This window comes from Amphibalanus amphitrite, unplaced genomic scaffold, assembly GCF_019059575.1.
Source record: "Amphibalanus amphitrite isolate SeventyFive unplaced genomic scaffold, NRLGWU_Aamphi_draft 000659F_arrow, whole genome shotgun sequence".
NCBI lineage: Eukaryota > Metazoa > Arthropoda > Thecostraca > Balanomorpha > Balanidae > Amphibalanus > Amphibalanus amphitrite.
In genome coordinates, this window is record NW_024882153.1 from 16730 (window position 1) to 44076 (window position 27347).

The 27347-nt window shown below is 51.7% G+C and overlaps 3 protein-coding genes and 2 non-coding genes across 5 annotated transcripts in view; 4 read left to right on the forward strand and 1 right to left on the reverse strand.

Annotated features, from left to right (window-relative positions):
• Positions 1-19695, reverse strand: part of LOC122364159 — a 32065-nt gene extending 12370 nt beyond the window's left edge. Inside the window, exons 1-2 of the mRNA XM_043334299.1 lie at positions 19549-19695; positions 137-535 (exon numbers count right to left, since the gene is read on the reverse strand). Coding sequence (XP_043190234.1) covers positions 137-535; positions 19549-19609 — 460 coding nt within the window. The 5' untranslated portion in view covers positions 19610-19695. The remainder of the gene's footprint in view (positions 1-136; positions 536-19548) is intronic.
• Positions 8887-18661, forward strand: LOC122364162. The gene is made up of 2 exons (XM_043334301.1): positions 8887-13745; positions 18098-18661. The coding sequence occupies exon 1, from the start codon at positions 8995-8997 to the stop codon at positions 9904-9906; it is 912 nt and encodes a 303-aa protein (XP_043190236.1). The 5' UTR covers positions 8887-8994; the 3' UTR covers positions 9907-13745; positions 18098-18661.
• LOC122364160 lies at positions 10926-18661 on the forward strand. The gene is made up of 2 exons (XM_043334300.1): positions 10926-13546; positions 18159-18661. The coding sequence occupies exon 1, from the start codon at positions 10926-10928 to the stop codon at positions 11949-11951; it is 1026 nt and encodes a 341-aa protein (XP_043190235.1). The 3' UTR covers positions 11952-13546; positions 18159-18661.
• Positions 19696-22766: 3071 nt separating the features above from the next.
• On the forward strand, positions 22767-22839 carry Trnas-gcu. The gene has a single exon. It is a non-coding gene; the product is annotated as a tRNA-Ser (tRNA).
• Positions 22840-23020: 181 nt separating this feature from the next.
• Positions 23021-23093, forward strand: Trnas-gcu. Its single transcript has one exon. It is a non-coding gene; the product is annotated as a tRNA-Ser (tRNA).
• The last annotated feature ends 4254 nt before the right edge of the window (positions 23094-27347 follow it).

The window sequence follows — 27347 nt, forward strand, 5'->3', positions numbered from 1 at the left end:
GTACTCACCGGCCACCCTGGCTGCCCTACGCGGTACTCACCGGCCACCCTGGCTGCCCTACGCGGTACTCACCGGCCACCCTGGCTGCCCTACGCGGTACTCACCGGCCACCCTGGCTGCCCTGCGCGGTACTCACCGGCCACCCTGGCGGTCATGCCGTCGGCCATGGTCTGATTGGTGCTGACGCCGATCCACGCCACCAGTACCAGCATCGCGTACAGCCAGAACTGGTACTGGCGCAGGTCCCCCGATCCGCCGCCAGGGTCGCTGGTGTCGCTGGCGTTCGTCAGAGTCGAGTTAGCGGCAGCCGGCAGCGGCGGCACCAGCACCACAGAGGTGAGCGCCACGGTGGTGACGGAGAGGATCACCAGAAAGACGAGCCGGGCGGCCTGGCGGCGGTCCGCCCAGCTGCAGATGAGCGGCTTACAGAGCATGTCCAGGAACGGCGCCGAGGCGAACACCCAGCCAATGGCCACCTGAGTGAACCCCAGCTGGCGGCCCAGCACGTGCAGGAACGGCGAGGCCGAGCCCAGACCTGCCGGAGAAAGAATGGCCGTCAGGTGGGTCCGCGCAGGAGAGAGAGAGAGAGAGAGAGAGAGAGAGAGAGAGAGAGAGAGAGAGAGAGAGAGAGAGAGAGAGAGAGAGAGAGAGAGAGAGGAGAGAGAGAGAGAGAGAGAGAGAGAGAGAGAGAGAGCGAGAGACCGATAAAGACACAAATGCGCTTGGCGGTTTAAATTGCTGTCAATAGATGGCGCCAGAGGTAAAACGCCTGCAGATATGCTGTACCGCAAGGCACGCAGCACACGCCTGGCACCTGGGTCGTGGTCAAGAAATGCTTACCTATCTCGGAGTCGGGACGGTCAGCATAACTTTCTAGTTTGTCTTTACACGGCTTGGCATAATTTGACTGGCATTGACTTCAGTCTCTGGGATAATTACGAGCGAGCGAAGCGAAGTCTTTTCAACATAACGAAAAAATCTCGGTATGAGCGTCTCGACCCGGCCCGACCCGGCCGCCTGTAACGATTTTGAGAGGCTCATATCTCAACAACCGCTCGACCGATTGGCCTGCAGTCTTTTTTGTTGGGTAGCCCCATCCCTTCTACTCCATAATTGACTACCCTCGATGCATCTAGGTGACCGTCGTGACACATGGCACCGGCACGGGAAACGTCAGGGGTGTTCAAGCTGTTTTGCAGAAGTGGTGATTTTTAAATGCCTATATCTCGGCAGCCGCTTGGGCAATTGACATGCGGTAGTTTTTGTATGGTGGTTACATCCCTTCCCAAAGGTCGGATACTCTCGATGCATGTGGGTCACCCCCAGTGCACGTGCAAAATGCAAAAATAAGAGGTGTCAAATTTGTTCCTATTACAATAACTCGGTAATTACTGGGGCGGTTTCGCTGAAACTTGGCATGTAGGTAGGCATCCACCAGGCAAAGTATTCATATGTGTTACGGTTAGGGTACTACTGCACATACGCACGTGCAGGATGCTGCTTCCAGATCTCGTGAACGGCTGGGCCGATTGAGCCCAAATTTGGCACACTATTAGCGACCGCTTAGTAGGCTGCCGTGCACAGCCCGTTGGAAGTGTGAAAAAATAGCGCTTCGGTCTAGTTAAACTGTATGCACTGCTGCCTTGTAATGTGTGTGTGTGTGTGTGTGTCGACCTCACTTGCCACATACAACATTGTGCCACACCGCAGCAGAGAAGCCGACCCTGACCAAAAAACAACGAGAGAAGAACACAATGACAATGTGCAACCTGTTTGTGGTGGTGGATATTGTGGTGATGGGTATGCGTAAAGGAGATTAGAAGTAGACAATGGCACCATAAAATAGCGCGGTAGTGTGGTGGCGGATATGCAGATTAGAAGCAGACAAACCCTGATAAAAAACAACGTTGGGACAGACGGGAGAAGGGTAGACCGAGGTCAGACCGAGATAAACGAGGAAGGCGTGGGTTGACAACAAGCGATAATGTATGCGAGAACGGCTGCTGGAGGCGTATAAAAGGGCTAACCTCCAAGCCAGCGTCACTCTCGCTCCAGTCCGGCCTACTGTGCAGTGCTCCGACTCGACTGAACGCTCCACCAGCAACCCAACAATGTAAGTCTTAAGTCACCTCACCTTTGGTCGGCACGGCCGACCAAAGCTGAGGTCATACCTCATCCCCACTAACGTTCTCTATTTACAGATACTGATTCCGGCGACAACAGGCCCAGGCTATTCACCAAGCTACCCTAGTATTCTTTACAGGTTTTACAGTTTCCCCTAGCACTTTCCACAGGCCCATAGTACGTACGAGGTGAACCGGGCCGATAAACTACACGGCGTTATCGTGTCCGTTTAACTTCTCCCTTTTTCAGAGCGCAAGACTACGGCCTACGGATGGAGCCACCAACAAACACTCCCCCGATGCCAAGGCTCAGCTTTACCCACCCCAAACAACCGAAGAGCTCGGTACATAATCGAGCGACCAATAAGCGCTCTACACTTTGGTGATTTTGCCATTTTGGTTTGGCACTGTTTCGACATTCTGTTTCGATTACTTTTGGCACTGTTTTGGCAACTTGTTCGGCACTGTTTCGGCCCATTCCGTTCCGAATACTTGTTCGGCACTGTCTTGACACTGTTTCGGTCATTCTGTTTTCGGTAACCTTGTGCTTCGGCATATTGTTCGGTTATGTGTTTTTTAGCACCCTATTTCGGCCACTTTTATTTACTACCACGGTAACATATACCGGGTATTCTCAGCCTGAGTCCGCCTTTTTCGGCAACGTTTACTTTTTAGCTTCTAAGGACTCCAGGCAATTGTTCAATTATTGACGTTTACCCTTTTCGGCCTGTTCGAATATATTTTAGCCCACTGTACGTGTCTTTGTGTGATGGTGTGATGGATGGTACAGAGGGGCAGAGGGACGGGTGTGTTGGGCAGAGATCAGTAGGCCGGGTGAACTATCATCGCGGGTGGCAGCAGACATTTTATCTACGAATCCCCTAGACGTAACGTAATTAAAGCACTCGGTGTGGCAGCAGACATTTTATCTACGAATCCCCTAGACGTAACGCAACTAAAACACTTGGGAGAAACACTTGGGTACACACACAGGGACCACTTAAATCACACTGGGGGCTCTTACGGTATATTAAAATCTGTTCTGATCGAACAGAACCTGGTGCTGTGTACCCGGTGATGTTGTGATGTGACTAATTGAGCCAGTCAAGTGATGTTGATGTTTGTTCTTGTCATGATTCCGCAGTACGTCACGTCCCATCCCGCGTCACGCTTAATGATTCCCCGCTTGTGTTTGTATATTCGTATGTTTGTCCTACAGATCATCTATCTCAACAGATACCGCCATATAGGGTTTGTTACCGTGTTACTGTCCCATGTGTTAACAGTATACTATCTTGTGTGATATTATTACGGCCGGTTCATAAATTCTACGGCTAGTTATAAGTGCTTGGTAATGTTTTTTTTTTTTGTATAATTTAAGCACTTCCTCCTAGACATGATATAACTAATTACGACATTTTGTGTTCAAAGGTCGGACGAACGCCACCACGAACGAGACGAGGTATCGGACAATGACAAAAACGAGTTCGACGAAAACGGATATGACTCAGATAACATCGAGTCATATCAGTACGCCTGCTTCACTCCGCCACCTCCGTTACCAGACGACGAAGATTGGGATCAGGAGGCGGCGGAGTGGATGGCTACCCTTCTTGCCGCTGTTGTCAAAGCCGAAAATGACAATAAAACTAACTAATAATATTTTTCTTTGCTTTCTAAAAGATGGCTAACGGGCGACAGACCAAAACCCGACATGACACGACGAATCGACAGAGAGTAACACTAATTCAGACAACGAACGAACTGACTTATAGCATCCCACATATGTATGCACCATGTCACCTGCCGGGGTGCGTTGTCCGCTCGTATACGCTTCAGAGAGACGGGCAAGGAAAGTAGCCCACCGAGGTCAAACCGTCTGTTCACGGGGAGCAGGACGGGCGTCGCTACCTGGACGCGTGGGAGCTGGGGAGAACTGGTAGTTCGGGATTGCCCCACCGTTCTACCAGAGGTATTAGCATAGCAGAGGGTGGTCCTCTGGGGGAACTATGCCCACCGCGAACATACACCGGCCGGGTATGGGTGGTATTCTCGGCCAGCTCACGTCTTAGGTTTAAGGGCCAGGTGTACAGTGGTGGGGACAATAGGCCACTTGTACCAGCGACAAAGTACCAATGCTAATGATGTTTCTTTCTAGCATGGTCAAATCGGACGACGAGGGACACGCAAAGGCGGGTGCAGCGGGAAACCCCACCGCAACCGCACCGCCAGCCCCGGAGGAAGAATACTACGAGTACGAGACGGCGCCCGGTGCGGGTGCAGCCGGAAGGAGCACATTGGGCGGCATCGGTGGACGACCACCTCCCCCTCTTCCGCAGCTAGAACCATACGCTTCAGGTCAAGGTCAGTCCCGATCACAGTGGGAGACGGGGAATGAGACTAGAGGTCACCAATTTCATGCACTTAGAGATCCCGATGATCGGGGAACCGGTCATTCCGACGCTTTTATTCTGCGTCACCTGTTCTCGTTCAAAGGGGAATATAACGGCAAAGCGATCAGTGATTGGCTTCAAAAAGTGGACCTCCTCAGAAAAATCACCAACATCCAGGATGAGGAACTGCTGCCGTTACTATTTCTACGAGTAGACACCAACGTCATCCCGTTCCTAGAAGGCTTGCGTGATAGGCTAAGTCCGTCACAGTACACATGGACCAGGGTGAAACAGGCGCTACTAGAACAATATGGAGGAGTGACCAACCCAACCACCCAGGTGAATAGACTGCACTCTGCACGAATGGGACGAGACACTCCGGTAAGGAAGTTCGCATACGAAATTGAGCGTTTGACCCGACTGGCATACCCCGAGTTAGCCAGCGATGTCGGTTCCCTTGAACAGCGAGACACCCAGAAAAACATTCTGAACCGCATTGCCTTGGAACAATTTATATCAGGCCTTCCACCCATGCTGAGTCGCCCTGTAGTAGAACGTCAGATCAGCGACTTCGAGGAAGCTGTCCGTGTCGCCGCTCACATGGAAGAGGTGAACGCCAGGTATTTCCGGAAGTCAACCATCAACGCCATGTTCAATGACTTAGGAGATCATTGCGACAACGCAGGTCAGGCATCTTATGACAGCAGCGACCGGAGCGACAACCACCAGCCCCGATTCCAGTCCGGCCGTGGTCGAGGAGGCGCTCGAAACCCAGCACGAGGAGGCCGAGGACGGCGACCAGCCTACCAGACTCGTCGGAACCAGGAAGAGAACCAGCCGAATGGGCCCTTCCGAACCGATTTCCATGGACAAGCAGCTGGAAACCAGCCCAGGTACGAGTCAAAGCCGAGATGTTACCGATGCAACAGTCCGAATCACCTGATTCGCCACTGCCCTCAGCCGCAATGTCCCTTCTGTAACGAGAACCACAGGGCTGAAGAGTGCACGAACATCGTGTGTGCGTGCTGCAAACTACCCGGACACACGGCTAACCGCTGCTCAAAAAACTCGCAGGGCCGGAGTCCTCAGCCACCCACCAGTTAACAGTTTTATCCGCCCGTAGCCAGGAGGTATATGCGCTCATAGACAGCGGAGCGTCTCACTCGCTTCTCGACTTCGATGCGTACAAAACCCTCAGTGACAACCCCATCGTGACCTCAGATCTGTCATTGAAATCCGTCACCGGTCAAGCACTAGAGCTGATCGGATGTGGAGAAGTAACCTTCTCTCTCGCTCCTGGGCTAACGGTGACCCACTTGTTTCATATAGTCAGAAACCTCAGACCATATGAAGCCATCATAGGGCTAGACTTCTTGGCCGAGCCCAGACACCAGATTCATCATGATCTTTCCAACTTCTTGCTCCATGTCAGAGGGCACCCCGTCCGTTTGTTCGATTCACAGCAACAACAACCGTGCTCGCCCATCATACCTGTGGCAGCGGTAGGCAGACATCAGCATGTCAGCCCTCACTCGGTTACTTTTATCCGAGCACAGGTTAACCCCGACACGATTCAACGCATCGAATCGTCTCCTCAGGACTCCTGGGAGTTCCATCCGCACAACCAGAATGCGGACGAGCCAGTCAAGCCCCTGCGCTGCATCATTGAAGCCGACCGAATCGGCGAAGGACTCATGATCGGAATCGCCAACTACACCTCCCGGAGTTACAAGTTCCGGAATGACGAGCCGCTGGGATTCCTCACACAGGCTCAAGTCATACCATTCTCTGAGCTGCTGAGCCCCAGCACGGATGAAGCGCCTGGTGAAGAGACAGGCACAGCTTCACAGGACCACGCCGTCGTGACAGCACATCTAGGACCTCCCGTGCAACAGGTGAGACAGAGACAAGAGTGTCCCTCTAGAGCCAGCCCTTCAGGCGATACGAAGACACGGTCGTCTTTGGAACCATCGGATCACAAAGAATTTCTAGCAGCATTCAAGTACGGAGACCTGGACGATAACCACCTAGCCCAAGTCCAGAACCTCCTGGTGGAATTTCGAGACTGCTTCGCCCTCGATCACGATCCCTTGGGGTTGTGCACCAGGATCACGCATGACATCAAGACCCTGACGGACGAACCAGTCGTTTCTCAACCCTACAGGATTCCGAAATCTCAAGAACCTGAGGTCAGGAAGATCATTCAGGAAATGTTGGACAAGAAATTGATTCAAAAAAGTCATTCAGAATACAGCTCACCAGTGGTGCTGGTGGAGAAACCAGACAAAAGCCTCCGACTATGTGTCAACTATCAAAAGTTGAACGCCATCAGCAAGAAGCGGACGTTTCCTCTTCCCAATCCAGACGAACTCCTGGCCAAGGTAGGTGAAAACCACCCGAAGTGGTTCAGTTCGTCTGACTTGGCCGCCGCCTTCCATCAGGTGCCCATCAAGGAAAGCGATCGTCACAAGACCGCCTTTGTCCTACCATGGGACAAGCTCGAATTTCGAGTGTTGAGCATGGGGCTCTCCGAGAGCCCATACACATTTGCACGACTTGGCATGGAAATCTTTGACGATATCCTGGCCGACGAAGGACTGGTTCTGTTCATTGACGACCTGTGCATGTACAGCCCAACGTTCGAGCATCATCTGGGAACGTGGCGACGAGTTCTTCGGCGGTTACGGGAGAACAACCTGAAACTCAAACCTTCAAAAACGCATCTGTTCTCAACGGAGGGTCTCAAGTTCTTAGGTCGACATATCGGACCAAGTGGAGTTGCTCCAAATCCTGCCAAGATTCGATCAATCAAGGAGTATCCCACCCCACAGAACGCGAAGGATGTGAGATCCTTTGTGGCATTGTGTTCTTACTTTAGGAAACATGTCCCCAATTTCGCGACAATTGCCACACCCCTTAACGCTCTCACGAGAAAAGGGATCCACTTCAACTGGACCCCTGAGTGTAACGCGGCATTTGAAGCTCTCAAAGATGCCCTGGTCAACTCCGACGTACTGGCATATCCCGATTTCTCCCCTAACCGTCCCTTCATCGTCGCTTCAGATGCAAGTGACAAAGGTGTGGGAGGATGGATCAGCCAGGAAACAGAAACAGGTGAGAGGCGTCCCATTGCCTTCTATTCACGTACGTTGAACAAGGCAGAGAAAAATTACAGTACTATTGAGAAAGAAGCGTTGGCCATCGTTTCTTGTATTCAGGCATTCCATTACTACATACATGGGCGATCCTTTGTTCTGGAAAGCGATCACGCCCCTCTCAAATATGTCCTCAGTCATGCCCAAAAAGGTAGAGTCCAAAACACCCGCCTGGAGCGGTGGAAATTAGCACTACAAGGTCTGAACATGACGATACGATATGTCCCTGGTCCAAAGAATGTCGTGGCTGACTCTCTTTCTCGCGGAGCGGTACAGGACGACTGGAAGGATCTTCAGCGAGAACTAACCCTCGACGACCCTGACATCGGCATCGGTATAGCCGCCCTGTTCTCGACAACTTCAGGAACAGAGGACCAGGCCTCGAAAGACGGGGACCAGGCCACGGCAGACGGCGTCGAACAGACCGCTGCATCATCAGGACCTCGAACCACAACGAAAACCTCTGGTCGACCCACCGGGGCCCGCAGGAGGACTGGATCCGTCCTCTCGGAGACCTCACGTGTAGCAGCGCCTCCGACAACTCCCAGAGTCACTCCACAGCGCGCAGCCTCTCCCGAGGCGGAGTCAACTCTGGACAACCATCTGTCGGAGATCGCCAGACTGCAAAGGTCAGACCCATTGTGGATACCATTGATTGAAACGTTGGAAGGGAAACGAGTCCGAGGCAACCGTCGCCTCTGGCGTGACCTACCGTCGTATCACTTGAATAGCGAGGGAATCCTATGTTATCAACCCACCGAGGCTGACCCAGTACGAGTGGTGGTACCCCGTGAGATGACCCCTCAGCTAATTGCAGAGCATCATAGCCATCCTTTGGCAGGCCATTACCATGCAAGGGCTGTACAGGAACACCTGAGCAGACAATTCTATTGGCCTTCGATGACGTCAGATGTGAAAGCCTACTGTGACAGTTGTGTCAAATGCCACAGCACGAAACGCAACCGGCGGGCACTCCATGCCCCTCTGGGTAAGACCCCAGTCACATATGGACCATGGGAAACGGTTCACACCGACATCATGGGTCCTCTCCCCGAAACCCCTCAAGGTTACCGTTGGATCCTTTTGATCGTGTGCGCCTTCACCAAGTTCGTGGAGCTCGTTCCTCTACAGGACACCACAGCCGAAACGGTTGCCCAAGCCCTGGTCGCAACTTTTTTCCGATACGGCATCCCCTGCTACCTGGTGTCAGACAACGGTCCCCAATACCGTGCGTCGCTCCTTGCTGAAATCAACCGGTTACTTGATGTCCGACATGTTTTCATTTCTGCCTATCACAGCCAAGCTAACTCCAATGTAGAACGGATGTGTGGAGTAGTGAAAACCATGCTAGCCACGGCGCTAGATCGAACGCAGCGAGAATGGCACGTATTCCTGGGTGCATCCCAGTACGCGGTGAACTCCACGTTCCAAACCAGCAACCGCTGGAGCCCAGCATTCCTGATGTACGGCAGACAGTTTAGGTTGCCGATAGAACAAGCGCTGGCATCAAAACCACCCGACTATTCCGCAGAACTTTCTGACCTGGTGACCCAGTTAAAGGAGCGGCAGTACGACGCTATCAGCAAAACGATCGAGAACCAGAAGACCGCGAGACGATACCAACGAGACTACTACAACCGACGAGCACGAGACAAGAAGTACGAGCTCGGAGATCTGGTCTACCTATATCGTCCTGCCGTCAAACCAGGAGATGCTTCAAAACTGACAAAGAAATGGGAACCTGGATACGTGGTAGTGGGACTTCACGACAATGGTCTCACGTACGAGGTAAGGAAACCAGGCTCGAAGCATCCCCCAGAGAAAGTGCATTGTGACCGTCTCAAACCCCAGCATGTCTCATCTGTGTATCGGGACGCCTTGAGGAAAGTCCATACATTCAGGAGGGATCAGGCTCCCTCAGTCGATAGTAGCGATGTTAGTGAGTCAGGACCGGACGACGAACAGGACACAGACTTGGTTGGACTAGCTCTGCCCAGACCAGAAAGGACCAGACCTCTGACAAGGTCAGACAGGACAGGGTCAGACAGCGGGGTGACTAATGTATTGGAGACCTTAGGAACCAATAGACTGAGCTCAGATAGTTCCGAGACATTAGAGACAGCTGATTCGGAAACCCCTGATGATGACGGCTACTATATGACGATTCCCTCACCGCCTGTCGCCCCTCGAAGGTCGAGCAGAAGGCGTCAAGCACCTCAACGTTTTTCCCCTTAACCCATGCTGACCAGTGACCCTACTCATCCACTAGCGATTGATCCTACCCGTTTTGTTTTAGGCGGCTGGTGTATTTGGTCTGGCTACTGCTGTTGTCCCGAGACGTCGGAGGGGACCAAAACCAGGCGAAGATACAACTTCATCACGGGGTGTACTTCCAGCCCCTGGGTGAAGTCATAATCACGGGTTCTGACTGGACAATCTGCACCACCATCAGCTTGGTGACGTATGAGCAAGCCCATACCTCCCTCCTGGAACAGATATCTCGGGTAGAGCAGCATCTACAAGCCGTGAGGGGCCAGGTCGAGTCCGACAAAGTTCCAGTGATAGACGCATTGACGGCCACGTGGAAGAAATTCTCCACCGCCTTCAAAGAGGACCTTAGCGCCTACCAACAAACTCTCAATTCTGTTAAACGAACTATCCGGGAGAATGACGCCCGGCAACGTCGCGGCTTAGTTAACATCGTAAGTGACGTTGGAAAATATTTGTTTGGATTTAGTACCGAGAGAGACATTGAAAGTCAGTCGGCACAAATCGCTTCACTGGCCAACCAAACTGAAAATATATCTCACCGTGTTGACCAACAGTTCAGTTATGTTAAAACTGTAGCTTCACAAACTCTCCACAACGGAGAAGAAGTCATTCGAATCAAAGCTTCAATTAACGGGGTGACAGCCGCTCTAAGCCAAATTCAGACCGTGGACAGTCGGCTCAGTATAGGAGTGGCACATGCTACCGCAGGATTAGAGCTTGTGATAGCGGCTGACTTAATTCGCGAGGGTCTGGCCCAGTCCCAAAAGGGTCTTTATACCATACAGCGCATTGTTGCCCAAGCAGGTGAAGGAGCTCTAGCCTGGGAACTACTGGAGGATAAGGTCTTCAGAGATATCCTGTTAAACTTAGGACAACATCTTCCAGTCGGATGGAAACTTTTGTATGAAACAGACGACCATTATTCCTACCTTCGTTACATAACCACGGAAACCCACCAAACGGAGGGCGGGGTCAATTTTTGCATGGCGATCCCAATCATCAAGGAGTCTGGTAGGTATCAGCTCTACGAAGCCATCGCAATGCCTGTGGTTCACCCGAAGTTCCCGGAGAAGCTCTTCTTTTCCTACCGATTTGACTCCCCTTATTTGGCCATTCAGAAATCAGGATCCGATTTTTTCACGACACAGCCCGGCAGTCCAGGCAACTTCTTCACCATGACAAATCGTCGCGAGGCACAGTGTAAAGGGAAAAGCCCTAGGGTTTGTGCGCTCAAGGAAGCAGTACAGTCGCCTCGATCTCAAGAAAGCCGTTGTTTGTATGATCTGTTTTCAGACCAGCCGACCGGAACCAGCTGCCCGACACAGGTGCAATACCACGATGGGCCGATGTTTCGCCACGTTGGTATGGGAGTGTGGTTATATGGAGCAGCAAAAGGAACGCTACTGGTCCGCTGCTCTAACCAGAGCAGGACGAGTGCTCCTCCTCACCACCCCGCCGGGCAATATGAGCTGACCGGTACCGGTATGTTCCGCTTACAGCCGGGATGCGAAGCATCCCTCGGGTCAATTAGGGTTCCCAGTTACGTCAACGGTAAGGGGCAATTTAGGATCAGTCTGCCAGATGCACCGATAGTGGATCTTTTCTCGCTTAACTTTTCCATGAGTCTCTGGAGTAATATCACATCAATGTTGACGCCTCCCGTAAACATCTCGTCCTTCTTGAACCATCTCACTGAAACCACAGATATCGGTAAAGATGCGATGAGGCTCAGAACCTTTAACAAAACCATTCAGCAGTATGAGGCACTCCAAAATCAATTGTCTCCTTATCATCCCTACAGATGGATATCAAACCCGCAGAGCCAGATCACCGGATTCACCGGGTTACTTACGTTGAACTTGGTGACCGTTATGCTGTTGTCCGTAGCGATGTGGAAGCTACATCGCCGTGTGAAGGACCTGATGGGCTCACCGACCGAGGCTCCAGAAAGTCACCGCCTAGTGAGGTCTCGACGTCGGCGACGCCGAACCATGGACGTTACCGTGTAAGAACTCCTTGATACGACGACGGGAAGTGCTCACTTGCTAAAGGTCTAGCAGACGGTCGGCTATATTCTGAGTCGAGGTGAGTACAACGATCAACCTTGAGCTCGTTGGTGCTCTAAAACTGCAGAGGGTTGGAGTATCAGCCTTGAGAAGCCTTGAGACGAGATCCATGAGGATCCATAACGTCATCACCAATGATGAACGTTAGAGTGTGCAGACCAGATCGCTTCGGTTCAGAACCGTCTCGACTCTTGAGCCCACGACATAGCCATGAGGTTTACATCAACCGGCCCCTCTCGATGCCCTCAGGTATTCGCATTGGCACCGGTGGCTGTCCTGGCAGCTCAACAGCGGTATCAAGGATACCCAATAGGGTCCACACCGAGTCCAGATCTCTCGGCCGACAGGTTGGCTTCATCCCCAGCAGTCACTTCGTAGCCCTTTTGCTCTCGGTTTGATTCCGAGTACCACTCGACGACGGGAGACAGCGCCTCTGTGACAACCGAGGCAACCGATCACACCCCCTCGACGCATTCGCCCCCGAAGTAAGTGGCAATCTTGAGAGCGGTCGGTAGGCACAGCGTGGTCGGTCGGCACAGCGTGGTCGCGCAGCTGAAAATTTGCTTCACGTCTGACTCCAACGGGTATCCCAAAAACTTATCCTCCCTTGACGGTCCTAAAATCAGCAGAGTGGTCAACAGAAGGTGAATATGGTTCCCAGATGATTCAGATTAGCATCTTTTGTGACAGAGGATCTATCCACTATCGGCAACTAAATGACTACAAGATCTTAAGATTGGCTTTATTATATAAGGTATATCAATCGCGTCGCGTACAAACCGTGATTAGGAGTAACCCAAAGATGGAAAGAATGTAAGGGCAAGGAACAAACACTGGATAGGACTTTGGCGAATAGAGCTCTCTTCCGGATATCTCCAGGCATCCTTCGTAGCTATCCTTACTTCCCATCCGCGCACGACATGACTGGACAGACTGGACAACTTGAGACCCGTAGCGGCGCAACGACGATTTTTGACCCCAAAGGAGGAAGTCCGTGCATCTTTATAAAATAGGGAGGGATGTGAAAAAATAGCGCTTCGGTCTAGTTAAACTGTATGCACTGCTGCCTTGTAATGTGTGTGTGTGTGTGTGTGTCGACCTCACTTGCCACATACAACATTGTGCCACACCGCAGCAGAGAAGCCGACCCTGACCAAAAAACAACGAGAGAAGAACACAATGACAATGTGCAACCTGTTTGTGGTGGTGGATATTGTGGTGATGGGTATGCGTAAAGGAGATTAGAAGTAGACAATAGCACCATAAAATAGCGCGGTAGTGTGGTGGCGGATATGCAGATTAGAAGCAGACAAACCCTGATAAAAAACAACGTTGGGACAGACGGGAGAAGGGTAGACCGAGGTCAGACCGAGATAAACGAGGAAGGCGTGGGTTGACAACAAGCGATAATGTATGCGAGAACGGCTGCTGGAGGCGTATAAAAGGGCTAACCTCCAAGCCAGCGTCACTCTCGCTCCAGTCCGGCCTACTGTGCAGTGCTCCGACTCGACTGAACGCTCCACCAGCAACCCAACAATGTAAGTCTTAAGTCACCTCACCTTTGGTCGGCACGGCCGACCAAAGCTGAGGTCATACCTCATCCCCACTAACGTTCTCTATTTACAGATACTGATTCCGGCGACAACAGGCCCAGGCTATTCACCAAGCTACCCTAGTATTCTTTACAGGTTTTACAGTTTCCCCTAGCACTTTCCACAGGCCCATAGTACGTACGAGGTGAACCGGGTGCCTGGTGGACTCCGCCTTCAAGGGGTGGGAGGTGTGGGCCTCCGGGCCCGCCCCCGGCCGGGACCTTCGGGCCCACGACAGCGGCCGGGGGGCAACCAAACGGAGTCCTTGGTGCCCCATCCGGAGGGGCGCCTGGCGGTGGCCCCCCGGCCGCCGCCGCTGCTGCTGCTCTCGGACCTCACTACCATCATCACCGGGACAACCTTCGCCCAGAACAGCGGATGTTCACCAGCGGGACCGGGAGCCGGCGGGCCGTACGCCGGCCCCGGCCCGCTAGATGACTAGCCGGCGCCCCGCGCCCCCCTCCGTGAGCGCCGACGGAGGGGCGCCACCGCCGGCGGCGCTGGGCAGCGGTCATCGGAGAGCGAAGAACAGGAGGTACCGTCGCAACCGAGCAGGAAGAAGCCACACGACCGTGGTGTCGTGGAATGCGGAAGGGCTCCGCAAGAAGGTCGGAGAGCTCCAACGCTGGCTTCCCGCGGTCAAAGCTGACGTACTGGCCGTTCAAGAGGCTCAGCTCCCGAAGATCGCTCCAAGACTGCCGGGGTACCAGCCGCCGGTGGTGGTGCGTAGGGCACGCGGAAGAGTCACGGGCGCAACGGTCGTCAAGGGTGGAGACGTGGCCCTGTACGTCAGAGCCGGTCGACACTTCGAGATCATCGACGACCAGATGACGACGGCTGCCGACGATACGACGGAGATCTGTGGGATCCGGCTGCTGGACGGAGGAATGGATGGACGACCCTACCTGACTGTCATCAACATATACAGACCGCCGATCCGGGCGACGGGAGACGATCGTGCCGACAACTTCGACCCAGCGTCCATCCCGACAGACGACAAAACGCTGGTCCTGGGGGACTTTAATGCGCACCACCCCCTGTGGGACGCCGCCTGCGATGGGCCGGACGAGGTGGGACAGCGAGTGGCGGACTGGCTGGACGACATCGGATGGCGGCCTCTAAACTCTGGAGAGCCGACATTCACCAGCTACCGCTCTGGTAGTCACTCCGCACCGGACCTCGCGGTGTGCGGCGAGATGATGGCGCGCAGATCGACCTGGGAAGTTGGTCAAGACCTCGGCAGCGATCACCTACCGATGAAGATCACCATCCGGGCATCCGACGCGCGTCCTCAGAGGAAGAGGAAGGCCAGATGGGCTCACCACAAGGCGGACTGGCGAGCCTTCCAGGACGACTGCGAGGCTGCCCTGACCGGGGCGGTGCCGACGCGGACGGCTCAGGAGGCCGCCACACGCCTGACGGAAACCATCCAGAACGCGGCCAAGCGACACATTCCGAAAGGAGCGCGAGCGGACCCCCGACCGTGGGCCCTCCATCCTGACCTGCAAGAAGCCATCCGTGACCGTCAAGCTGCCAGACGTGAGATCCGACCCGACGACCCGGACAGTCGGACGCGCTGGATCGCAGCAAAGCAGCGCGCCGCCGAGGTTGAGGGACGGGTCTCCAGAGAGCAGTTCCACGAGTTTGTGGGAACGACACTGAATCGCCCAGCAAGCCTCGGAAGGGTTTCCAAGATTCTGAAAAAGTGGGAAGGAGCGACCGACGATGAGCACCGAGACGGCCAGGCGATGATGGACGACGACAAAAAGCTTCTGGTTACGGACAAGCAGAAAGCTAACGCCTTCGTTAAGACATACGCGCAAGTCTCGCGTCATGTCAGAAACAAGAAGGTCGACCTCACCGCAAAGCGCAAGTTGTCTCAACCGGCGGCACGGTTATGTGAGTGCCGAGACCGGCGAACAGAGATGTGCGCGCCCTTCTCCCTGGCTGAGCTCAACGCCCAGATCGTGGAAACCAAGCTGAAGAAAACACCGGGCCCTGACGGTATCTCCAACGAGATGCTCCGCCACCTCGGCCCGATCGCCAAGAAAGAACTCCTCAGAACCTTTAACAGTTCGTGGAGCTCCGGAGAGGTCCCGAAAGAGTGGCGCGTCGCGACGGTGATACCGATTCCGAAAGCCGGCAAGGACAAGAGGCTCTTGGGCAGCTACAGGCCGATAGCACTCACCAGCAACCTGAGCAAGCTGTTGGAGCGCATGATCTTGGCCCGACTTACCTACTTCGCGGAAAGCCGAGGGTTGCTCCCTCCAGAACAGACGGGTTTCCGAGCGGGGCGGTCGGTGGAGGACAACATCGGCCGCCTCGTCCAAGAGGTGCAGGACGGATGGCAGCGACCGGCGGTCGATCGAAGAACGGCGGCGAGGAGGCCTGATGGAAGCGTGGCACAGAAATACGTCCTCGTGGCCTTTGACTTTGCCCGAGCGTATGATGTAGTGGACCACCGCCTCCTCCGGCTCAGCCTGACCGAACAGGGACTGCCGCTGTGTCTTGTCCGCTGGGTGTGGCAGTGGCTGAGAGACCGAAGGACGAGAGTGGAGGTTCGCGGGGATCTCTCCGGTGAGCGGGTCTTCCGCGCCGGACTACCCCAGGGCAGCGTGCTGTCGCCCAGCTTGTTTGTGTTATGGGCGGCGCCGCTGGTGGAGGTCATCAAGAAGATCCCCGGATGCACACCCTACATGTATGCGGATGACACGGCGGTGCTCTGCGCGGGCAACACCATTGAAGTGGCGAGGGAGAGGGCCCAGAGGGCAGCCGACGCGCTAACAAGGTGGGCGCGCGAATCCAAGATGAGAGTCTCCGGCGAGAAGACCCAACTTCTGGTTCTCTCGCAGCAAGCCAAGGACGCCAAGGACTGCCGCATCAAGGTAGCCGGTAGCACGGTCGAGGCGCGGGAGACTCTCCACCTTCTGGGCGTCACATTGGACAGACTCCTGCACTTCGGGCCGCACTGCCGTCGTCTACGAAGAAAGACAAGACCAAGAATCAACCAACTCAGACAGCTCACCGGAAGGTCGTGGGGGCTCGGCGAGAGGCTCCTCCGGACGGTAGCTAACGGATACGTCCGCGGCGCCATAGAACACGCGGCGGCGGCGTGGCTGCCTGCGGCTGCGACAACGCATCTCGGCGTCTTGGAAGTGGAGATGTTGGCGGCGGCACGCACCATCACCGGCTGTCCGATCTCCACCCCGAGACACGCTGTGAGAGCAGAGGCGGGCGTCGTGCCGATGGCGGCGAGGAGGGATGCGCTGGCAGCACGCCTGCTGGCGAAAGCGCACTCTCTACCGCCGGAGGATCCGCTGCACGCCGTAGCAGTAGCGGCCCCCGTGCCGCGTCTCAAGTCCGTGACCGGATGGAGAGACCGCGGGAGAGCGGTGTGGGACCGCGCGGGCGTGGAGTTGCCCGTCGAAGCTCGCCTAGCCACGAGACCGCCCCCGTGGACAGCGACGGAAAACGTGTCGATCCGCCTGGACGTCGGCCCGCTCCCGGTCGGAGCGACCGCGTCGATGAGGAGAAGCGCTGCGGAGGCGTGCTTGGGAGCGCTCCCCCAGTGTGCGACGTGGGCTTGGACCGACGGGTCGGCGACCGGCGGAGTGACGGATGGCGGCGCCGGGGTCCTCATCGAGCACCCAGACGGAACGACTGAAGTTCTGCGAGAGGCGGCGGGGAAAATATGCTCTAGCTACCGGGCTGAGATGGTGGCGCTGAAGACGGCAGTACAACATCTCCTGGAGCACCCACCCCTCGAGCAGGATATAATCATATGCTCCGACTCACAGGCGTCACTTGCGACGCTGAAGGGAGGACCAGCGGCCCAGACGTCCCCTCTAGGTGCCGCCATCTGGGAGCACATGGCGGCACTGGTGGCTGATGGGGACCGAAGAGTCCACCTGCAATGGGTGCCGTCCCACTGCGAGCTGGAAGGAAATGAGCGGGTGGACGCCATCGCCAAGGAAGCCGCCGCCCTCCCACAGCAGGGAGTCCCGGTCGACGTCCGCACAGTGTACCGTGCGGCGTCCCGGATCGCCAGAAAGGAGGCGACCAACAACTGGCCGGACGGCTGGTACAGGCGGCTGATGGACGGCCACCTACCCGCACCGCTACCCAGCACTACACCACGCGAGGTGGCGGTTGATGTGCACCAACTGCGCGCTGGTCACTGGTCGGGATCTGCGCAGTACCTGCATCGGATCGGCAGGAACCCCGGCCGGGACTGCGCACAGTGTAACTCGCTGGCGTGCCGGGCGGCCGGCTGCCGCTGCTGTGGCGAGGGGGAGGCGGACACGCCAGAACACATCCTGCTACGCTGCCCAGCACTGATGCGACTACGCCTACGACACCTAGGCAACATATACCCGAGGGAGGAGGAGGTCCGGAGCAGCGGCGTGGTGGCGGCCCTGGGGGCCGCCGCCAGGTACCTCCAGAGCCGGGAGGCTACGTAGCGACCGCTACGTGGGGAGTCAACAACAACAACAACAGGTGAACCGGGCCGATAAACTACACGGCGTTATCGTGTCCGTTTAACTTCTCCCTTTTTCAGAGCGCAAGACTACGGCCTACGGATGGAGCCACCAACAAACACTCCCCCGATGCCAAGGCTCAGCTTTACCCACCCCAAACAACCGAAGAGCTCGGTACATAATCGAGCGACCAATAAGCGCTCTACACTTTGGTGATTTTGCCATTTTGGTTTGGCACTGTTTCGACATTCTGTTTCGATTACTTTTGGCACTGTTTTGGCAACTTGTTCGGCACTGTTTCGGCCCATTCCGTTCCGAATACTTGTTCGGCACTGTCTTGACACTGTTTCGGTCATTCTGTTTTCGGTAACCTTGTGCTTCGGCATATTGTTCGGTTATGTGTTTTTTAGCACCCTATTTCGGCCACTTTTATTTACTACCACGGTAACATATACCGGGTATTCTCAGCCTGAGTCCGCCTTTTTCGGCAACGTTTACTTTTTAGCTTCTAAGGACTCCAGGCAATTGTTCAATTATTGACGTTTACCCTTTTCGGCCTGTTCGAATATATTTTAGCCCACTGTACGTGTCTTTGTGTGATGGTGTGATGGATGGTACAGAGGGGCAGAGGGACGGGTGTGTTGGGCAGAGATCAGTAGGCCGGGTGAACTATCATCGCGGGTGGCAGCAGACATTTTATCTACGAATCCCCTAGACGTAACGTAATTAAAGCACTCGGTGTGGCAGCAGACATTTTATCTACGAATCCCCTAGACGTAACGCAACTAAAACACTTGGGAGAAACACTTGGGTACACACACAGGGACCACTTAAATCACAGAAGTATCCACTCGCTCTTCCACACGTGCAGGGCCCTCTCGTGCTCGCTCGTTCTTTGCCCAAAATGCGTTTTGCTGGTATTATATCCGTTGGGTTGGTGATAAATACCAAATGTAGATAAGATATGGACTGGAGATAGCAATTAAATGGTTTTAGTGAATGCCTAATACCTAATTATTAGTTTAAGATGTGGTAAATAGTTTATCATATCGAAGCCAACGAAGGTAGGTATTAGCCGTTTTCACGATAGCTATTTGGTAAACATTTGGTTCACAAGTGTGATTTGGTGCAGATTTGGTGCAGATTTGGTCAAATTAGCTTGTTGTGTTCCTTCGAATTTACAGTTTCGGTTGCACAGTTGCTTATATACCTGATTTTCCAAACTTTCAGACATTTTTTCGATTAAAACACTGAAATAAGTTCTTGATATGAAGATATCTGTTGAAAAAGAGATTTGGTGCATAGTTGGTCACGTTTGGTGCATTGGCCAGATGTTCCGTCGTGAAAACGGCTTTTCCTAAATGTCCACCAATGCTCAAATGTGAGAAAATGAGTTTTATGCTAGGTATATAGCAAATGCACATTCTGTCATAAGAATCCGCATACACCATCGCGGTGCAGCTGACCTACCTCCAAAGTTGAGGAAGTACTGGAGTTTGTAGGCGATCAGGTTATCCTGGAACCACCCCATGACGGCGGCTGGCGCGGCACGGCGCTGCTCTGCAGTCTCACGGCGCTGATGGTCGCTGTGTCATCAGCCCGGGCCGACAGCTGACTGCTGGCACAGCGGCGCCGGCGGTCACCGACGACGGTCGGAGGCAGACCCCCCCCCCCGGCGCAGGCGCCGACCGCCGGCGGGAGGGGGGGGGGCGGGAGGTCGATGCCGGGCAGAGTGGGTGTGGCACACGCCCGGAGCGGACAGAGCGGCCCAGACTCCAGCCGCGCCGCCGCCCGCCGCACTGTGCAGATGGCACCGGCAGAGGGGCAGAGCTAGATCAGAGTTCAACACTTTTTGTCATTAAGCAAACGTTTATCAACAGATTAGCATTGCTGGCTACGATAGGTCTCCATCAAGAGTAGCTTTCGCTCAGTGTCCTAAGCTCATCAGGAATTCGTCGAAGTATCTAGTGTTTTGGTCCCTTTTGTACAGATGTGGTTGATTGACCGGTGTAGTGTGATAGCGCCTGGATTGGGTGTTCACTCCAATAACAGTTGATTAGTAAAATGAACGGAATTGATTTGACCCAGCTTTCCAAGGCTCTGTTGTAGGGGAAGTTGGGGCAATGCCCGAGTTGGGGCAAAGCCGAAATTCGAGATATTTCGAAAACCGTAAGACATGGATGCCACCTGTCAGTGATGCTCTGAAGCTTAAGTGACTACAATTATCGCATGTTTGTTACGAGTCGTCATTCGGAATACTTCGACTGTGAGGGCGCCAAGAGCGTTTTCAAGGTACGTTTCCCTTGTCCTACATGCGCCTTTGAAGCTGCATTTCTTACTCATTATGCTACCGTTTGTCTGGCCAATTCGGTCAAGTAATCTTTAGCATGTCTTTGCATAAGTGTGCTGCCTATTTGAAATTTATACAGCACGTTGAAAAGTTATGGGCCTGCAAATGAAAGTATGGCAGGCTGGGGTAATGCCGAAAACGTGCGATTACGCACGTGTTAAAAGCACGCTACGTGGACTTTACTGCTGTAGAATAGCAACGCGTATTTTTAGTCACACAAATTACACTTTCAACCGACACAACGGCCTGTTACCTATAAGGAATGATTTACCTGGCATGTTCTTATTATATCACACAATTATAACTTCCAGTGTGCACCGCGTCCTCAAGCTCTTAAAACGCGTGTCAGCTTTGATGAATTCTGGATAAAGTTTGAGATAAAATAGCAAAACATCAATGTCGGCATTCCCCGTAGATCATTTCTCCCATTTTCGGCTTTCCCCGCAGTCCGGGGCAACGCCGAAAAAGTCACTTCTTTGATATTTTTAGTTTGTGCGCTTAACGGTATGCGAATTCATCAAATGCGCCTGGTATGTTTGAAAGGCAAAAGACTGGCCTCTCGAATGACGCCAACAAGAATAGCTTATGTTGTCTACCTTGCGTGCTACGGGCGTCAGAAAAAAAGTCTTCGGCGTTCCCCCAACTTCCCCTAGTGTGAGAGAGAGAGAGAGCGAGAGAAAGAGGGAGAAAGAAAAAGGAGAGAGAAAGATAGAGAGATAGATAGATAGAGAGAGAGAGGGAGAGGGAGAGAGAGAGAGAGAGAGAGAGAGAGAGAGAGAGAGAGAGAGAGAGAGAGAGAGAGAGAGAAGGAGAGAGAGAGAGAGAGAGAGAGAGAGAGAGAGAGAGAGAGAGAGAGAGAGAGAGAGAGAGAGAGAGAGAGAGAGAGAGAGAGAGAGAGAGAGAGAGAGAGAGAGATGTTTCTTGCTGTGCGCAATGTGAATTTAAGTGCTCTAGTGCTTGTTGCGGTTGTGACCGCCGACGAGTCGCAAATTTACTATATTGATGAAGCTTATAGTTGTTCATTTGACGGGTAGGTACCTACATAGATCAGATGCCCTCGCATTGACTAATAAGGCCCCTGAGGCCAGTAATAGTGAACGCTGGTCAAACACATACCGTGAGCCGACCCGTCAAGTGAATCGCTCGCAATTCGCATTGTCAACGTTTGTCAAGTACAAGCCTGCATAAACTCAACAGCTATGTACCTATACCAAATGCTTTACACGTAGCTAATGTGTTTGAAACCTGCATATAACATTTTTTTTTTTGTTATTGAAAGTATTATATGATTACGTGACAAAAGATCGTAGGACAAAAGATCGTATGGAAAAAGATCGTAGGAAAATGATCGTAAGATAAAGATCGTATGTTGTAGAAGATCGCACGACGAAAAAATTGTCCGCCAAAGATCGTAAAAAATGGCCGTATGAAAGGAGATTGTAGGAATATGATCGTAATATGAAGATCGCATGTCGCAAGAGATCGCACGGCTAAACATCGTAAGCAAATGATCGTAGATCAAAAGATAGTATTGAAAAATGTCGTAAGAAATGATCGTAAGATGAAGATCGTATGTCGCAAAAGATCGCACGACCAAGTATCGTAAGCTAAAGATCGTGAAACAAAGGGTCGTATGAAAAAGATCGTGGGTGAATGATTGTAAGATAAAAATCGTATGTTGTAAAAGATCGCACGACCGTTACGCAAAGTTCTTCAAGTAAATAATCGTGAAGAATAATATTGTAGCAAGTTATTGTATAGGATAAAGAGCGTTAGTCACAAAATATTTTACGAAAAATCGCCACGTTTGGGTGTGCCGCTGTGGCCAGTGGGGTGTCCCTGTTGGGGTGCTCAATTGTCTTATTGGGGGTGCTCAAGCTAGCATTCCCCCAATGATATTACCCTACACACCCATGCTTAGGTCACCTATAAAAGGAATCCGAGATATAAAAATTAGGAATATTTATGACGACATGATATCCACCAACTTTTAAATTTGACATGCCCACAATTATACCAAGAAATCTATGTATATCTACAATCTAAATGTAGATATACATAGAAATCTATGTATTCCTACAATCTAAATGTATAGCTCAGAGGTAGAGCATTGGAGCGCTAATCCAAAGGCCCGGGGTTCGAATCCCCGTACAGCCCAAATCTTTAACGAGTTTGCAAAAGATGATTGATGTCATCACTGTCAACCGTGGAAGCCGTATGGCTACCCATCTACGCTGGAGTACGAAAAACATCATCTCACGCTCTCAGTCCCAGCGGATAAAAACAACACCTAAGAATGATCCGCATAAATCTTGGCAGAAAGCTCGTTAAAGTATTTGGTCTGTATAGCTCAGAGGTAGAGCATTGGAGCGCTAATCCAAAGGCCCGGGGTTCGAATCCCCGTACAGCCCAAATCTTTAACGAGTTTGCAAAAGATGATTGATGTCATCACTGTCAACCGTGGAAGCCGTATGGCTACCCATCTACGCTGGAGTACGAAAAACATCATCTCACGCTCTCAGTCCCAGCGGATAAAAACAACACCTAAGAATGATCCGCATAAATCTTGGCAGAAAGCTCGTTAAAGTATTTGGTCTGTATAGCTCAGAGGTAGAGCATTGGAGCGCTAATCCAAAGGCCCGGGGTTCGAATCCCCGTACAGCCCAAATCTTTAACGAGTTTGCAAAAGATGATTGATGTCATCACTGTCAACCGTGGAAGCCGTATGGCTACCCATCTACGCTGGAGTACGAAAAACATCATCTCACGCTCTCAGTCCCAGCGGATAAAAACAACACCTAAGAACCAAGAAATCCACAATTATGAGTGTGACTAGTTGACTACCATGGGTTTCGATGCTAGAGCAAGGGTGTGGATTTCCCTCCCCCCCCCAAAAAAAAAAACTGGGGATCACAGACATAGGTGTGCCCCTCACGGCTGGGCGTGCCCCCTATGCCAAAGAGGGTCATCATATTTCACATGTTACCAATAATGTCGTACTATTTATATAGTGGATTACATCGGACATCGATAAATCAATAGCAATCGTGTAGAACTTGTTTCAAGATTTGCAATCGTGGTTGCGGAATATCGACAACATTTTAGGAGTAAAAGGTGGTCGTAAAATTTTCAGGTTGCTGCCACCTTTTGTTGCTCCCGAGACTCCCCCCCCCCTACCGGGTGCAGCGAGTGGCATTGCTCCGCGCCACCTGCCGACCACTGCACTGGGGGGGGGGGCAAATAGTTGCCCCCTTTACTTCTGCGACGATATCGTCGCAACGCGAAGAGATTGAGAAGCGAAACTTTGCACACGTCTTTCTGAATACCTGGCCGAGGTTGTGTCCAAATTTAAAGGGACCCTCCCACCTTCAAAAAAGTTTATGAATTGGCATGAAAGTGATGTCGCTCGGTTCAGAAAGAGCGAAAACGAATATCTACCAAATTTCACCGAAAAATATTCACCGGTTTTCAAGATATTAGACTTTTACTTTTGTTTACTTTTTTGGGATCTCCGCTGTTTCTAGCGACTTTATTTTAGAAGTGCGGCGTTTGCGGCAGATGTTGCGCGCAAATAGCACATACCACCGCGTGCTACAAAACGTTTTAGTCAAACATTTAAAAATCGTTAGATATCTGCGCTGACGTCACACATTCAGAGGGGTATTCCTAAGCATTAGCCCCTCTGAATCAAAATGCTGCAATTTTGAAATTCAATATTTCCGATTTAAGGCATTTCTCGATGTTGTGAGTGCCGAAACCGGTAATTGTGAGCCAGGGACCCCATTTTGGCTATCTCAAATCTAATGTTAAGGTGGGAGGGTCCCTTTAATGTCGATTGCATTTCAAATGACGTCACAGTAACGTCAGATGCCAAATTATAGATTTGCGACTCTTTGTAGTTTTCTTACGATATATCCGATATAGGTATGGAACCGAATACCTATTAAGGACCGATCATTGGTCAGAAACTAGTTGAAAGTGAACTTACTTTCATTTATTCGGCACATATACAACGCGTTGCTTTTAGGTGCCATTGAGCCACCTAAGATCTGACACAACATCAACGTATGGTCGAGCTTACGACGGCCACTTACGACACGAACACAGAAATTGATAAGCTTTGTATGCGCTGGAGTTGGGTTGCACCATGTAAATACCATATCTTGACTTTACGATCTTTATCTCATTACGAGCTTTTGAAACACGATCATTTTCACTGACGATCTTTTGCGCATACGATCTTTTGTCCACGCGATCATTGTGCCGTAGGACGATCTTTATCACATACAACTTTTTGGCATACCTACGGTCATTTTCCTTGACGATCTTTAGCGAATACGATCTTTCCTGTATGTTTGATGCAGTCTTGCAATGCAATCCAGCCAATATACCCTGATCCAGCCATCCAAGAAACTTTGCGCGAGACGTTTTCTTGGATGGTTTTCTTGGATAGCTTGATTTCACCGATGGCTTCTGTTTTAAAGAAAATTTGTAAGCTTTGCTGAACTGTTAAGTAATTAGAACTACCAGTATTTCAGTATTTAACGTGTAGTTAACAGGGGCGCGGGAACTACTTTCCGACTGGGGGGGCACACCATAATAGAGGTCAACCTGGGGTACCCCCAAATCTAGTTTTCTCACCGGTTTTAGGCCACTTATTTTTCACCCCATGGCTTTTTCAACAAAAAAAGAAAACATTTGCAAAAAAAAATGTGGTATTCCGTCTCAAAGCTGTGGGGGCACCGCCCCCACGGCCCCAGAGTTGGGGGGGCAAGCTGCCCCCACTGCCCCCCGGCTCCCGCGCCTATGGTATATATGACTGTTGTTATGTTGTTGTTGTTGTATATGTTGTTACTGTATTTTATTTATGCATATTTCGGCCTTTTTTAAGCAAATAACGAACGATATTAAGAAACATACAGGAAATAATATCTAGGACTCTACCGCGACGAAATATTTCTATCTCGAGTTTTCAAAGAATTTCATGCACTCGGCCAAGGCCTCGTGCATGAAATCCTTTGAAAACTCTCGATAGAAATATTTCGCTTTCGTGGTATCGTCCAAGAATGCACGGTGACTATACAAGAATGTATATTCGTCCATAGGTGTAGCAACGTATCTCTTTGGTGAAGGATACCTTTCACCAAAGTTTCAGATTGGTGAAGGATCCTTCACCAATCTTGGACAATGCAAGGGAGGGTCTTCACCTACCTATGCTTATAACTACTGGATTCGACGGTTGATCAAATGTCTGTTTTTTAACCCGCGCCCGGCTGGGGGTCCTGGATTTCCACGCCCTGCTGGGGGGGGGGTGTTTGAACACCCCCCCCCCCTTCTAACTCGGCTCCTGGGCCACGTAGCGATACGCGGAAGGCGGCGTTCGAAAGAGCGCGAAAAATAATGACGAAATCACTTCGGTCGCTTTTTTGGTCAGGTCAAAGGTCAGGTCACCAGAGGTCATTGAAGGCAAAATTTCGCCGATTTCCAGGTCGAATGTCGACAATTTCCAAGAAGCCAACGCATAGCTCGGGAACCAATAGAGCTACAGCGCCACGGAAAAGCGCATTCGATAGCCCTATTAACGCCCTTTCTGAGTAATTCTCTCAGATTTGACCTAACGTCAACAGTTTTGCCTGCAGGGGGCAAAAACTGCCAAAATAGACGATTTTTCGGGAACAGTTTTTCTGCAATAACTTTTGACTCAAGCCTTGCACGAGCTTTCTTTTACCGACATCGTGTTCCTCTTGTCAAGACGCATCGAATGAACTATAATTTGACATTGAAAGTTCAACTTAAAAATTTGACCTCTGGTCAAGGTCATGATTTGACCGGACATTGTCATGTTGCATATTAGTGAATCTGTATCGTCGAGCTGAACATATATATAAGGCGTTTTCATCGCTCTAGCATGCCTCTTTCAAAAGTTAGTCGCAAAAAACTGTTAGATACCATTCAAGACCTGAGATGACCTTAGGGGCATAAACAGGGGTCACGGGTGCCGTTTTCATGTTCAGTGTGTCAAAGTTACTTGTAATTTAGTGTTTGAGAGTGTTTAGAATGACTTTCGTCCGAAAAAGACGGTTTTGAATTTTCTCCCATTGACTTATAATAGGTACCTAGAGAGGTCGCAAAATTGACCCGACCTTAGGTCACCGATATGAAAATTCCGAATTTTGTACATACTGTTGCACTTATCAATTGCTGAAAGCTTCAAAGCGATCCGTCACTTGGTGTAGCTATGGCATACATTGAAACATTTTATGATGTGTTTATGAGGTGAGGTCACATGTAGCGACCTGGTGACCTGACCTTGAAGGACCCTGGTCTGAAATTTTCACAAAATGTATAAAATTGATGGATGATAAGATGCCGCCGTTTTTCAGATATCCACGAAAAACCGCAGGGGGGGTGTTCAAAAACCTCCCCCCCCCCTCCCAGCAGGGCGCGGGTTAACACACTTTGACCATTTGCCCCAGTAGCGAAAAATTCCTTAGCCGAGGCCCTGATTTACATCTTGCTGTCATGGCAAGATGCACAATTCAATTTTAGGCAGGCATTGAAAATTTGACGTTAATGGGATGATAAGATATCTGCGAAAAACAAGGGGTTGGCGAAATTCGCCCCCCCCCCCCCCCCCGCTTGCACTGTGCGTGTTGGTTGGCACGGTCCTGTCCCTTTTCATAAGGTTCAGGTGGCATCCTTCACCAATATTTTTGGCGCTCCTACACCCATGTATTCGTCCATACGAGTATCATGTCGTACGATCTTTATCCATTACGATATTTTGCATATAATCAACTTCCTTCGATCTTCTCAGTTCTCCCTTACAATTTTCTGCTTTACGATCTTTTGTCCAGTTACCACTCACCTTGGCGAGGATGTTTCTGTGCTGCTGCCCTCTAGCGAGCGACCAGTGCCG

Coding starts and splice junctions, on each gene's coding strand:
- LOC122364162 (XM_043334301.1), top strand. CDS start 8,995: ATGTGTGGAGTAGTGAAAACCATGCTAGCCACGGCGCTAGATCGAACG.
- LOC122364160 (XM_043334300.1), top strand. CDS start 10,926: ATGGCGATCCCAATCATCAAGGAGTCTGGTAGGTATCAGCTCTACGAA.